The sequence below is a fragment of the Cladophialophora bantiana genome (genome assembly GCF_000835475.1).
Source record: "Cladophialophora bantiana CBS 173.52 unplaced genomic scaffold supercont1.1, whole genome shotgun sequence".
Classification (NCBI taxonomy): domain Eukaryota; kingdom Fungi; phylum Ascomycota; class Eurotiomycetes; order Chaetothyriales; family Herpotrichiellaceae; genus Cladophialophora; species Cladophialophora bantiana.
The window spans coordinates 359,333-373,697 of record NW_015971575.1 but is presented as its reverse complement, the minus strand read 5'-3'; the positions used below and the strand labels follow the sequence as shown (position 1 = coordinate 373,697).

At 51.6% G+C, this 14,365-nt stretch overlaps 6 protein-coding genes across 6 annotated transcripts; 2 read left to right on the top strand and 4 right to left on the bottom strand.

Annotated features, from left to right (window-relative positions):
• Positions 1-47: 47 nt before the first annotated feature.
• On the bottom strand, positions 48-1,785 carry Z519_00130 (uncharacterized protein; the record flags this gene model as incomplete). Its single annotated transcript, XM_016757889.1, has 2 exons — positions 48-1,072; positions 1,122-1,785. The coding sequence occupies 2 exons, from the start codon at positions 1,783-1,785 to the stop codon at positions 48-50; spliced, it is 1,689 nt and encodes a 562-aa protein (XP_016625138.1).
• A 1,668-nt stretch (positions 1,786-3,453) lies between these two features.
• Z519_00129 (uncharacterized protein) lies at positions 3,454-4,874 on the bottom strand (the record flags this gene model as incomplete). The annotated part of the gene is made up of 2 exons (XM_016757888.1): positions 3,454-3,611; positions 3,665-4,874. 2 exons carry the CDS (start codon positions 4,872-4,874, stop codon positions 3,454-3,456), a joined length of 1,368 nt encoding a protein of 455 aa, XP_016625137.1.
• A 549-nt stretch (positions 4,875-5,423) lies between these two features.
• Z519_00128 (uncharacterized protein) lies at positions 5,424-6,374 on the top strand (the record flags this gene model as incomplete). Its single annotated transcript, XM_016757887.1, has 1 exon — positions 5,424-6,374. The coding sequence occupies one exon, from the start codon at positions 5,424-5,426 to the stop codon at positions 6,372-6,374; it is 951 nt and encodes a 316-aa protein (XP_016625136.1).
• Positions 6,375-7,016: 642 nt separating this feature from the next.
• On the top strand, positions 7,017-7,892 carry Z519_00127 (uncharacterized protein; the record flags this gene model as incomplete). Its single annotated transcript, XM_016757886.1, has 1 exon — positions 7,017-7,892. One exon carries the CDS (start codon positions 7,017-7,019, stop codon positions 7,890-7,892), a length of 876 nt encoding a protein of 291 aa, XP_016625135.1.
• Positions 7,893-8,473: 581 nt separating this feature from the next.
• On the bottom strand, positions 8,474-9,706 carry Z519_00126 (uncharacterized protein; the record flags this gene model as incomplete). The annotated part of the gene is made up of 3 exons (XM_016757885.1): positions 8,474-8,701; positions 8,751-9,204; positions 9,264-9,706. 3 exons carry the CDS (start codon positions 9,704-9,706, stop codon positions 8,474-8,476), a joined length of 1,125 nt encoding a protein of 374 aa, XP_016625134.1.
• A 660-nt stretch (positions 9,707-10,366) lies between these two features.
• Positions 10,367-12,247, bottom strand: Z519_00125 (uncharacterized protein; the record flags this gene model as incomplete). The annotated part of the gene is made up of 5 exons (XM_016757884.1): positions 10,367-10,822; positions 10,885-11,210; positions 11,267-11,671; positions 11,878-12,046; positions 12,119-12,247. 5 exons carry the CDS (start codon positions 12,245-12,247, stop codon positions 10,367-10,369), a joined length of 1,485 nt encoding a protein of 494 aa, XP_016625133.1.
• Positions 12,248-14,365: the final 2,118 nt, after the last annotated feature.

The following is a 14,365-nucleotide window of genomic DNA, read 5'->3' as shown; positions in this document are numbered from 1 at the left end:
CTCTCCAGGTATATCTACAATTACAGGAGCTAACCCAAGATCAAAATTCACCCTCCACTATCGCCAACGAGCTCAAAGTCAACGAAGTTGAAGAGGTTGGGGTCAAGGACAAAGTCGTTCACGGCAGCTTCGAGAGAACCCCAAGCGCCGCCATGTGAAGTGTCCATGTCTCCAGTCTTGGTATTGTATTGTGCAGGCGATGTCTGCACATCGTCCGTGAAGACATCTGCCAGCAGTGGACAGCCCTCCACTATCCGAGCCAGGGTTCTCCTCATTCTGGCGGTGATGTGAAAATGTGGCTGTAGGTCTTTCATCATTTCATCCAACAACCGGAGCCACCGAAGGCCATTCTCGTCGACGGAAGAAGGCTCGGCTCCCAGGAGATCGGAGATTAATATGGTCGCCGCTACATATAGATTATCCAGCATCACAGAAGGAGTTTTTTCCACTCCAAAGATCTGTCTGTAAGTGATACCTAGTTGGGCAATCTTCACTGCGTTGTGGTGCACAAGTTGACGAGATGTCTCAGCGGTCCAATTGCGAAGGACTGGTGGCTGGTCAGTTCCTTCACCTTGTTTGCGCTTCCTGTGGGTTGATATTGGAAGGGAATGCAATAACATCTGCACCCGTAAGTACTGCATGTGCAGACCGTATGCGACTGCATCAAGACCAGAAACGTTACTGTAATCGAGTGCGATATCTGCCGGCAATAGTGTGTACCACCTGCGCAACTTTTCATCAAGTTCTGACAGCCGACTCAGAGTGCTTGCCTGCATAGGGGAGGGTCTGTTGAGGAGTGCGGTAATCTCAGCGATTAGTACGCAGAGGTCAAACCACGGCCTGAGAGTTGGATTGTCAGATACATGGCCAGCATACGCAGAAATGGACGGGCTCAAGATTGTTATGTGGCTCGGACGTCCCAGGTATAAACTCCAAAGGGTCTCGTAGACGAAGCAGCCTAATGCGACCGAGGCGCGGAAACTTTCTTCGTGCGTGTTCGCGACATCTTGGTCACTGTTCTTGGCCCACATGTGGTGCAGACCAAGGTCAACAATGAGCCGGCAAGCAATACCTAGCACTCCATTAGCGGGACGCACGTCGATGAAAGAGACAATCCTCACCGCAGTACATCCAACCGACTCTATCCCGTCCTTCAGTCATTTCGTAGTCGCTGAGGAGTAGCATTCCCTGTAGTGTCGCCATGTTTGGGTCTTCCAACTCTGACACTATCTCTGATTTGGCACGCATCGCAAAGCTCGAGCCAAGGGCGCGAACCGCAGCAGAAGTGCTCAAACGCGCACTACACGCCAGGAGGGAGTTTTCCAGAAACTTAGAATAATGTTGTGATCGTATGCCTAGCGCTTGGCGTGACAGAAATATCTCTCGGTTGATAATGGTCACGGAAAGAGTCTGGAAGTTGCAGTAGTTGTTGAACAGGAGGGTTTTCAGCCGGTCGCAATCCATGTCAATCTGTGTACCTGGAGGTGGAGGATGGACACTTGACACACTTCTCACCGCATCAGAGGGAGATGAGACATGGAGTTGACAGGTAGGGCCAAAGTATATGTCAGATTGCTCGGAAACACCCTCCTCCCCATCAATCATATGGGGCATGCGGCTTTGTATTTCGATGTTGATAGAGCCCAAGCTGCGCAAATCCGGTCCTCGCCCGGTTTCTTTCTGTGATAACTGATTCACATATGAAGACTCATTGGGGGGCTCTGCCGTAGCCGTAGTTGTGCCGTGGATCGAAGCGGCTTTGGGCACGAGTTTGCTAGTGGCCATATCTGTCATTTGCGGACTCGGTCGCCTTGACAAATCAGCAATTCATACGAGGTAGATAGCGTCTGGGGATATTGGACAAAGCATACTGAGCTACAGAGTTAGCAGAGAGTTGCCGTGCTTCGTTGTGTCGAGAGCACTCATCAGTGCTTGTATTTGGCTGTCCAACCACTGATGAAGCCTGGTGAGCCATCACGGGAATAGTGTCCTGTAGCGCTTGTACATGGGCAAGATCCGGTCCGGTGCTAACAGCGCTGGCTGGCTGCAAGTTCAATTGCGGTGTCTTCTCTGCCGGGCCACCGTCGTCCGAAGTATTCACATCAGGAAGAGCTTGACGGACTAGGGTCTCCAGTGATCGGATCTGCTCTTGAAGTGCAGCAACGTGTTCGCGAGAACCGTGCCTGAGAACCAACTGTCAGCTCAGAGAAATGTTGGGACCCAAGTAACGGACTTCCTGCGATCCGAAAACTGGCTAACGTGACAGTGGATGTTGGATATGCGGCATCCAGTACAGGTAGATCCGGTGGGAAGACGTTGAATGTCACACTAAGGGGATATTAGTTGATCCTCCTGACCGATTGATATTGCCTAAATCACAATATTTTGCTCACTGACTTTGATCTTACGCTGACGGCAGCTGTGGCATGCTAATGAAGCTCGAGACCGAGCGGTGGGAGATCTCTTCAGGCGCTTGACATTAGATGAGTCCCCAGCTAGGGGTGAAGCGGCTCGTGGGGTTGCGAAGGCGTCGTCTGAGCCCATCTGAATCCGGCCAAGCAGGATTGCGATGCCTATGCTTTGGTTGGGATCCGATCAAGTGAAATGATTCATGCAGAGGACAGGAAGCTTGATATATTGCATTTGGAGCGTCGAGTTCGACCAGATCCTGGGTTTGATATTCGTGAGGCCCACAACACCTCGCTTCAGGGTATCGGAGAGAATGTGCGGGGAAAGCGAAATAGGGTGCGTTCGAGGCCTCTGGAGTCCAGTGTGTGGCACTAAAGGCGCGGAGGCAGCATAACGCGGCCAACGTGCCGGTTGCAATAGTGCCAAAGGGATTTAATCATACTGGGCTGATCGCCTTCGCAGTGCTGTTGTGTATAGCCAGGTGTCACCATACATCCCTTCGACATTTAACATGTCGTCAATATAGATACAAGAGCTCCGGAGCCAGATCAAGTGCTAGCATGATATCTTCCGACGGGTCCACTGCGCGTGGCTAGGTCTCGCATATGCGGATGTTCGAGGCCATATTGCTGATCGTGTGTAGACTAGAAACCTGCAAGCCTGGGAAATCTTTGTCGGAGGCCGATAGAATGTCTTTCCGGGTTGCCTCTGGCACTCAACCTTGTGTGCTCACGGCAGGCTGGTGCTTCAGCGTTGCGTGCTCTCGAGCGGGGCTCTTGCGAGGTACTCGGTAATGCCTACCCGTGAAGACAGTTCCGAGGCTGAGGCTGAATTAACGGGTGAGGTTTTCCGAGCAGGAACCTCTAAGGCTGTTCCGGCCCCGTGATCTTGACTCCGTAGTCTTGGCGTAGGGGCTCCGGCTAATGACCTGCCGGTTTCGGGCCGAGATACCCGCACACCAGGGGTTTCTGTTCTGTCTCGCACTGCGAATGAATGCTAGGTGTTGGGAAAAAGGCATGCTTTGAATTCTAAACAGGCAATCCATCACAGGCGGGCCGTTACCTGCCGTTGTCGAGATCTCGTGTCTATTCCATCTACGATGCCATTCTCCAGCTCCTTAGTGTTGACATAATAGGGGCTCAGGTCACTCAAACTGTTTACCCCGAGCAGCCTCATCGTGGTTTCTACCTCGTCTCTAAGGACTGTGATAAAAAGTCAGTTGCGAGCCTGAGTTGCGAGCCTATCTTGTACTCACGGTCAATTGCACGTTCCACTCCTTCTTGTCCATAGGCGCCGAGCGCGTAGACGAATGGCCGCCCGATGCCCACAGCCTTGGCTCCCAAGCAAATAGCCTTGAGGACATCGCTTCCTCTTCTCACCCCGCCGTCGAGGTAGATATCTATCCTCTCCACGATCTCAGGACAGAATCTCCGAATCTCGACCAAGGTCTGCAGTGAACTTGGTGCAAAATCAAGCTGTCTGCCGCCATGGTTGCTGAGGTAGATTCCGTCTACCCTGGCTCGATACGCGAGCAAGGCATCATCGGCGCTCTGAATGCCCTTCAAAATGATGGGACCTGCATCGCCCCAGGCATTTCGAATCCACTCCAAGTCATCCCAATTTAGTGTTGATGAGTGGACTCCTCGGAGGACTGGCTTCTCTTCTGATGTCGAGGTGTCGATTGTCCGAGGTGTGTCCTCCATGCCGGATTGATAATCTACTCGGGCTTTATAGCGATCGTCTTCCTCCCTCTTTCCGACAACCGGCGTGTCCACGGTTACAAGCAACGCTTTGAAGCCTAAACTGCGTGCCATGCGGATTAGCTCCATCGCATTCTCTTGTTTTCTCGGTACGTATAGTTGGAAGAATTGAGTGTGCGGCAGCCCTTCAGATTTGACGCACTGCATAATTTCTTCGTGCGAGCAGGATGCGTAAGTGCTGAAGGCGGACGGAATTCCCTTCGACCCAGCCGCACGCGCGAAAGCCAACTCGCCATCCTTGTTTGCCAGTTTGATCATCGCCATTGGAGAGATGAAGATTGGGAGACTGCTAGGTTGGCCCATTATTCTGCAGGACAAATCAACTTGAGCAACATTTCTGAGTACTCGAGGACGGAAAGACACTTTTGCCCAGTCTCTCCGGTTAGCTTCCAAAGCACTTAGAGATTCAGCCGCTGAGTGGAAATAGGTGAAAGCTCTTTCACTCAGCACCCTGGATGCTTGCATTTCCATGTCCGTCAAATTTTGACAAAGTTTCAGAGGGATATCATCTGCATGCTGCGTCCCCTTGACAGGCGGCGAGTTGACACTGGCTTCAAATGAAGTATTCATTTCGACCGTGCCTAAATGCTTGTCTGCCGAATGGTCATTAGCATCAGGTATATCGGTCAAAAAGTGTCCCACCTTTTGAGAGAAATCTAGAAAGAGTATTTTCTGGATGTATAGGAACGTACTCTTGTGTGGCATCCTGGAACGGACCTTAGTGTCATGGCTTCGATGTCAGAAGTTGGAGAGACCTTTCCAGCATAACGGAGTATAACCCCTGCACCCCCAGGGTGGTCATCAATAAAGTCAGTCACATCATATACTTGACCTTGGATGATGACCCAACATGACCGTCGGGTGCAATGTGCGGCCACCTCACTACGAGTTGGCATCTCTAGAAATTCTGTTCGAAACCAAGCTAATAACCAGCCAGGTGGGCATTGGAGCGAAGCCTTTCATCCATTTCCCCTTGATGCAACCTTTTCCCTTTGTACATATATCGCTTGGCGGGCTATTATTTCTTCATATCAGTTCCGAAGGATCGTGGAGACCACAGAGCCGGGCGGAGAACCGAGCCCGGAAGCAGAAGCGGACGGCCAGCGACAGCCGAACTCAGAGTGAGAGAAAAACAGCGTCTGCAAACAACAAGAAATATATTCTAGGCTTAATCGAACTGAGACAACTTGTCGAGACAGCCAGTCGATAATTATTGCAAAGTTTCACTTCAACCGTTAACAAGGTGCCTTCAACATGCCCAGTGTCACCAGGCTACAGATCACACCACTTGCAGAGTCCTTTGCCGCTGAAGTCGAAGGAATCGATTTCTCCAAACCGATTGATGACAACCTCTTTGAGGAATTGAGAGATGCTGTCCACAAATATGGCGTGGTCATCCTTCGCAAAACTGCGCTAGACGATGATTCTGCTATTGCCCTTGGACGACGATTTGGGGAACTCGACAGCGTCAGGGCCCACCGGCTGGCTGGGAGGGCAATGAGGATTCCAAACGACGAGATATTCGATGTAGGGAACCTGGATGATAAGAATGAAGTCGTTACAGTCAAAGATCCCCATCGCACGGCGTCTGCAAATGGCAACGCGCTCTGGCATGCAGATGGGGCTTTCAATCCTCGCCGCACTGGTGTCTCGATCCTTCGAGGCGTCGAACTCCCTCCAAAAGGTACCGGAGGTCATACGGAGTACTTGGACACTCGAACAGCATACGACGACCTTCCTGAGGAAAAGAAAAAAGAGATCGAGGGCCTGGTGGGATGCAACTCGTTATTCCACAACCGAAAGACGGCCAATCCAGACTCGCCCCTTTTCCTGGACATCAACCCGATGGATCACCCCCTAGCTAAGCACAAGATTGCTCAAATGCATGAACCTTCTGGTCGAATGAATCTCTACGTCACCTCGTATACTCATCACATCGACGGAATGGATCTTGAAAAGGGCCAGACATTAATTAAGGAGATATTTGAACATGTCCAGCAGGACAAATATAAGTTTGTACATCATTGGCACGACAACAATGATGTTGCAATATGGGACAATTGTGCCGTGCTGCACAGGGCAACCCATGGAGAATATGAGGGGAAATATAGGAGGGACATGAGACGAGTATCAGTCTTCGATACCGGCTCGACTGCTTACGGAGAGAACGACGTTTCCACATACTGGCAGCAGGGTCTTCCATAGTCCTCATTAAGGCGCCGGAACGCTGCAAATCCTGACTGCAGGCCTAATCACATCTCTGCACGCACGTTGGAGGCGTGACGATATCCATCCGCTGGTGTTGGCACTGAGGCTCCAATGACTTGCAAGTCTCATTGCATCTGTCATTCCATAGTAATCTTTGATATATGGTGCATAGCCGTCCTAACTGCCTGGCTACAGTTTTTTGAGTCGCTGAAAGGCCCCTCATGGTATTTCAGAATTTACTCGATACCAAGAGCGCAATATGTCCCAGGGAATCCTCCACACAGCTGTTACTTTCGGATACTAGCCGAATGAGGAAGGTTGATTTGCCAAGCATTGAAAGACTGGCCAATCAAAAACGAACTGACCGATCAGTCACCCAAAAATGAGGCGGATATCGCGGACCGAGGCCTTTACTAGCTCTACTCCCCTCAAAATATGTACTTCCAATGCTAGTGGATAGACACAACCGAGGGTTACTTTGCAAACACATTGGTCCATCCAGGGGGCCCCTTCCCGGCCGTCTTAGCCAACACGCCGCCGTGACTGGGCTTACAACTTTTCCTCCTTGCCAGTATATTCTATGTCTTGCATGAAGTCTTAGTTGATCTACGAAAGCCCAGGTCTACCAATTTTGCAGCTATGAAAGACCTTTTATTCTCCAAATCGCAGACGGGTGAAGCATCAAGCGGCGGAGGCATTGATCGTTTCCAAGATCAGCACAAACGGCTCGGCCGGCCGTTGATAGGCACGGTGCTGACAATCCAAGCCCCTATCGTTGCCATGCTAGCTGCCCAAGCTTTCGACTTCGTGATGATCGACATGGAGCATTCCCCCATGTCGGCGGAGCAAATGACGCAGATGGTGCACGGCGTGGTGGCGGCGTCGAAGGGCAAGTGCTTGGCCATCGTCCGCGTCCCTTCTCATGACGTCGAATGGACCAAATGGGCATTGGACAGTGGCGCGGCAGGGATCATCATCCCGATGGTAAACAACGCCGCTGAAATGGAACGCATCATCTCCCATGCGATCTACCCTCCCCGGGGCAAACGGAGCTTTGGTCCTTTCAACGCCGCCTTCGGCAGACAGCTCCTCGGAACACAATTCGGCACGTACTACGATATGGCGCAAAATGACGGAGTTGCAATTCTCCCCATCATCGAGTCAGCGGAAGGAATCAAGAATGCCGACGCCATCATGGCCGTGCGCGGTGTGTCCGGTGCTTTTATCGGCCCTTACGACCTGCGGCTCTCTCTTGGATTGCCGGGAGGGGTGGACGGTCCCGAGCCAGAGTTTGCGCAAGCTCTCTCAACAGTGCTTGCTGCTGCTAAGAAGCATGGAAAGGTCATTGGGTCGATGGCGACTACGTCCGAGATGGTGACAAGGCGTACTGATATGGGTATGACTTTCCTGCTAGTGACTTTGGACTACAACGTTTTGGTGTCTGGATTTGCATCCGCGGTGGAGCAAGGTAAAGAGGCACTAAAGAGAGTCGGATATCTTCCATCCCGTCTGTAACCGTTTAGAGAACAAAGCTATTTCAGATTCCGAGACAACGATGGTGCTTATGACTGGATGAAGTGACAAGTCGGAAGGTATCTACTATCGAAAGGCAGCCAAGCAAAGGCATATCGCTGCGTCGAGTTTCTCATAAGTACAGGAATTAGCACCTACCTCTAGTAGGTCGATGACATTTGGGATACTCTCTGCAATGGCACAGAGAAACCTGGGTGATTGACCTGAAAGCTAATCGTACAAGGGTATCATTTAGAAAGAAAAGTCCCTTCCTTTCCTTGAGCTCGTATGCAATTCCAGCTTTCCAATGACTTTGGCTACACTCCCCAAGACGCCGACGTTGAGCCTCCTCATGAGAATATTTGCAACTGCTATTGTTTGCTGTGCTCTCCCCAGCTCTCCGTCGGTCTCTGCAACGACAATAGAAGAGCGCCTGCCCTTGCCTTTAGTCGTCAGCTTCTGCGAGCCCGGTTCCAGCTCCTCCCTTTGGAGATCGGTATGTTTGAAGAGCACGCCAATCTCAGTTTGGTACGTAATTGAGGTTGGTCTGTTCATCTTCCTCTTCTGGGAACCGGTCTTCATCCTCAGATCCTCTCATATTCAGCTCTGTACCCGTTTGAGGAGGTTAGAACGATGGCCGAGGGAGTGTAGTCAATTGGCACAATGGGCACCAATCCACAGAGCTCTTCGACGGAATACTCGATAGCCTTGTTGCGCAGTGAGAACGGCACATGGTCAGCAGGCATCAGGTCGAGCATTGTGATCTGGAGCGGCGGACCCGGTATGAGTGTACCGTCTGCGCTTCGCATCTCCTAGTCGGCATTGTAAGTAGTTATTGGATGTCGGGCCTGGCAAACTCACTTGAGCATAACATATCAACTTGTTTTCCGCAACAGGGTCCGAATGATCTCGTCGCCACGTTAGGAGAGTGACTCTGTTTGTGCCAGGGTACCCGAAATCGAGAAATATGACCAATCGTGTCGTTCGTGTGGTTTTGAGAAGGTAGAACTGAGCCAGTTCCTCGAACCTTGTTCGCTTCTGCGAGTATCCAATCTCGACAATGACACTATGTTGCACTCCGCGAAGTCTTGGGAGCCATGCATATGCCAAGACACCATTTGGTATATGGCAGTCAAAGCCACTCATAGCTTCCACGTCGGTCGGGGGAACAAAGAGCATACGTCCTCCGTCATCGCCTGAGCTGAGAGCGATCCACTTTTGGGAAAGGGAAAAGAAGAATCGGAACTGTGCCGAGCTGTGCGGACCCAAAGCCCAGCAGTGAACGAAGGTTTGGGTTCGGGAAAAGTAGTGGTAGCTATATCTTATTGTTAGCTTCAACCAATTTTCAGGCTCTTCTATTCTTTTCCGGCTTACTCCGGTCTCGGATCATACATCCCGTCCATGAATCGTTTGAGAACAGGCCAGTCGCGCTCTGTCAGTTGATATTCCCTCCAGAAAGAGCGGGAAGTGGCGCGGGCTCGACGCCTCTCAGCTCTGACTTGTTTGAGGATTGCGAACACCTCAGGAAAAGTCTCTGAGTATGTAGGGGGAGCCGAAGTGGGCGGCGAAGGATCTAAAGGAGTGTCCTCCAAGACGGCTGTATTTGGTGGTGTCTCAGGTCTTTCTCTTTCGCCGATACTGCTGTTCACTGGGGTGGACAGTGGTGCTTCGCTGCTCGTGGAATCCAAAGTCGCCCCAGGCGCGTTCGAATTGGCTTTGGCATCGCCCGGGCGATTATCTGTGAGGTTTCCCGTCGCCGGGGACGACGGATTCCTCACCTTGCGCCAAATTCCACGGAGAAAATTCATGTGCGACATGTCTACGGAAGACATCGATAGGAAAGTGAGAAGTTTGTGAGGACAGCAAACAAACATTTCTTTTATGTGTGCGGAGCGATATTGGGTGCGGTTTCTGTCCGGCCGATCATTGGGCTTTGAGGCGAACTCCCAATATGACCTGAAGGGATGCATAGTCTTTGGAAGCTACAACGGATATTTGGCCCTCGGTTTCGTCGCTGTCTGCCTCGTCCCTCCTACAAAGCTACTTGAACGACGGCAAACACGCTCTGAATCGTGAGGCCGTGTCAAACTTATCACTTAATACTGGCTGGATGGCCCAATGACAGAGGCCTTTGGCCCCTGTGCAAGCTCGTACTGTTGTGTACTCCGTACAACAATCGGCAATTCCTTCAACAGATACATGCTATTATTCCGAATGTGGACGTATACTTGTGGGTACCAACTGTTCGCGCCTTGGCGGACCCACCAATTGTGGGGTCCCGATACGGGAAGGCTCCATATGTCCAGGCTAGGGTCCGTGCCCACCAGCCCGAATATTTAGCTGCTTCTCGCCAGCTTCACGGAAAGTTTAGTACTGAAATTGCCCTTTTTGTCTGCAATCAAGTTGGAACCCGGAAATTTTCACCACAAATGTCAGACTAGCTAAGCAAATGATCTTCTGCCAGATTGATCTAGTACCTACTCACCCTCATCAAGTGTATGCTCATCGTGCCGAATATCCATTGGAACTTGGAACCTCCTCTTTCCGCCCAAAAACCAATCCACCAACGCGAATAGAATCACCGCACCCATGACCGGCCCTCCATAATTCATCGTCTCTGCCGTGACTGGCACCGTCGATGGGAATGGTAGCCATATCACGATGAAAACCGCATAACAGACTGCGAATATGTTTATCGGCAAGCCCGTTCCGCGAGGGAGCCTGAAGGGACCATAAGAGATGCCAAATCCCTGGAGCTTGTGGATTACGAGGAAGAGGATGGGGATGATGTAACTGAGGTATAAGGCCAAGGTGTTAAGAGAGAGGATGGCGAAGAAGGCGGTCGTGGAGCCGATGTTGATGAGCTGGAGGAGCATGACTATGATAGTTATTAGGGAGAGAGAGTTGAGGGGGATCCGAAGGGTCGCGTTGACCTATTCTCTTTGGTTAGTGAACATTCCAAGAAAGCAGGAGCTAAGAGCGACCGCTCACGCACTCTGCCAAAGAAATTCGAAAAGGGCAAGCCATTGTCTCTTGCGAATGCCCATGTTAAGCGAGAGACGGAGGCAAGGGTGCTGAACACGGCTACAACGCCAATGAAGAGAAGCAATGACATCATTGCTGTGGTCGCACCCTTGGAGCCGGTCGAATTGTACAGCATTTGGATGATTGGATAGACGTATGCTGTTTGGGAGACTGCAACTGGGTCGCCAATGGTAAACAGTATGGTGATGATGATGCCGAAAGCGAGAATGCCATTGATGAGGACACTAAGGACCATGCTTTGTGGAACGCGAAGAGGTGCGTTTTTGACTTCGGCGCCTAGAAGCATTGTGAGCCCGTTGAGTGCCTTATCCAACCGGACGGAGTAGGCATACTCATATGAAGCACGCCATCAAATCCCGCCAGGGGGAAAGCGCCTGATAGCAAGCCAATACACCATGATACTCCAGAACTCGGGTATCCACTGAGGTTAGTGACTGTATCCGTGAACACGAAATCAGCAGAGCTTCGGGGCGACAACGATGCTAGCACGGCGACGAAGACGATGAAGAGCACAATGTGCAGGATACCTCCAAGGACCTCTAGTTGTGCAAGGACTCTTCTGGCAAAGATATTGCATATCAGAGGAAAGGCGAGGATGGCCCAGGCCAGAAGGGTGCCATGCCACAGCTTAGGCACATACGTGTCATCGTTGAGGATAATAAGACCTTGGAGGATGGTGCCCTCAAGGAAGCATACTTGTGCACAGACCGCAATCCATGCAAATACAGTAATCCAACCTGGAAGATGTCAGAGACGGCGCCCGTTGGACAAGTTCAGAGGATAGTGCCTTGGAGTAAGCTCCAGAATGCTGGTGACAGAAACCCTCTGGGCGAGTAAAGAGCAGTCCAACGATATTGCGCGCCGACGACAGGGTTTCTAGCCTTCGGTCAGCCTGGAACGACGTGATGCTGAACAGGAGGGGCGAACATGGATGCCATCTCACCAAGTGACAGAGCCACGGCAAGAGATCCAATTATACACAATAGGGTCCCCCAGACTAACGCTGTTGGCCCGCCATTGAGCAGACCAGCCTGGAAACTGACCGCCACCGCTTCCCATGATGACTGCAACGTGGCTGGGAAAGCTATCGTCGGAATGAAGCTGATGTATCGCTGTCTCAGAAGTTCAGACAGGGTTTACCGATTATATATATATATCTCTCTCTGGGGACGTGGAGGGCATACATCCAAGACTTGAGCACCACGGGTTCTGTAAGGGTAGAATGCAGCACGTTTGGAATTATATTCTTGCTGATCCACCGACTTAATGACTTTGTTATCCTTGTGGCTCATCTCGACGTCGTTGTCATCCATGTTGGATGCTTTTTGGCCGCCCGAACGAACAGTTTGGGGCAATGGTTTAGAGTTTTCTTGTGCTTGTGTCCTTTCGACAGAGAAGCAGATAAGAGCTTCTCTTTGGGGGGGGGGGGGGTCGAAATGAAGTTGGCCGTGGCTCTTATCAATACCCCTCCACGGGAGATCGCCTAGTGTCTGAGCTTGTATTTGTATTTGCTGACATCAACTATACCCCGCCTCGCCTGCTTGGGCTACAAACCAGGAAACTTCGAGACCGGAAAACCGCTTCCGCCCGGGCCTGAGCTTCGCATGGGGGCTAGCGACCTAGTTCGTCAGTTAGCGGCAATCCACAAGTAGGACCAAGTAGCGCAGATAGATGATAGGGAGCTCGACAAGGAATAGCCGCGGCCAGTGCCCGAATTGATTCATTGAATCTGTCTCATTGCAACCCCAGCCTTGGCGACAAGATCCTGCAACGGAGGAGGGAAGAAGGGAGGCGGAGAGGAGGGCCGAGGATTGCTGGGACTCACAGCTGCTCGTCATCCACTAAGTACCTTGCACCGAGCACAACAGGAGACGCCGCACCCTTGCGACTTGGTTGCCGTCTGCAGACATGCGACAGACGGCCTCATTCCTCGTTTGATGACGCGGACAAGTCTGAACATGATAATGTGGAAACGCCGACTTTGGCACTCATTACAAGAGCTTCATAACCACCTGGATGGACTCTCTAGCCGGGTGTGGCAGGATTCAACTATTTAACCTCAACGTCCTTCCCATTCCTGTATGGTCATGATAGTGAAGCTCATTGACGTAAATATTCACCGGCCTTCCCTGCCCAATCTGCCCAACCACTCCCATCATGTCCCCGTTCCTTCGCACCACCAAGTCTCGATGGTTTCCGAAATTTCGATCTCTCGAAATCCGATACTGCCGTTGTCTCCAGAAATGGTGTTTGGTGCAGATCCACAGTCCAACAGCGGCCACCGCGCCAATAATCGTGCCGATGTTGCTGCTGTCTGAACTGCTCGCCTTGTCGGTGCCTGCATTCCCGCCACTTCCTCCCGATGGACTTGCGGTAGAAGAAGTTGTGTCAGGAGCTGAAGAGGCTGCCCCCGTGGAAGGAGTTGCGCCAGGTGCTGAAAAAGCTGCATTGAGGTAATGGGTCGACACAGCACCGTCGCCTGTGGTCCTGGAGTAGCCAGTATTGTGATCGCCTCAACCGTTCGTGTCTTGCACTCCCAGTGCGTGTAGAAGAAGTCGTCCTAGTATAGGGAGACCGTCGCACAATACGGCGCGTCGGAGTGACTGCCAAAGTTCTTGTCAGAGCCGTCGGTCTCGCTTAAGAGTAGGCGCCAAGTCACCAGGTTGTGGTTTCAACAGTGAACATCGGACTCTGGTGTCCAACTTCCACACATGTCGTTGGTAGGATGGTACGCCACCCGTGCATCCAAAAACGCCGGGAAACTGCCATTCAACACAACCAAAGCGTGAGCGACAGGCGACTGGTGAGTCTGAGGGTAGATCAGTAAGCTGAATAGCCTCATGGCTGCTTCGAACACTGCAGACAAGTTGTCGGTAGCTTACTGAAATCTCCATTGTGGTACCCACATACAGCCGTCATAGGTCCGACTGTAAGACGACTTTCTCTCAATGAAAATTCAGGGTTGGTACTGAGCCAAGAGATTTATGATCTAGTTGTCTGACAGTCTCAAGGAGAAGGATAATCGTACACAACCAAGGTGCTCGATTGGGGCCAACGCCCGGATTGACATTAGGATGTACCATTGGAAGTTTCTGTGATGCCGCTGTCGCTCCAGATTCGTCCATGATTGCAAGGCGAGGACAGGCGCCCGACGCCCGATTTCTTCTTGATCTCTTTGCCTTCGCAAAGATTTTGTCTCCCGATAAGGTTTGAGGCTGGCCGCGATTTCTGCCTTGTCTGTGATAGATTCGCTGGGAGGGCCCTTCACAGCCGCAAGCGGTCGATATGGGCCCCATCAATTCTGAGCGGCCCAGGTTTCAGCTCCGTTTCGGACGCGATATCCAATCCGGCATCGCGAACACGCCCTTCCGTATCCACCAGGAAACAGGGCGCGAGGGCGCAGGGCTGTTCTAACCTGAGGCTGGAAATGC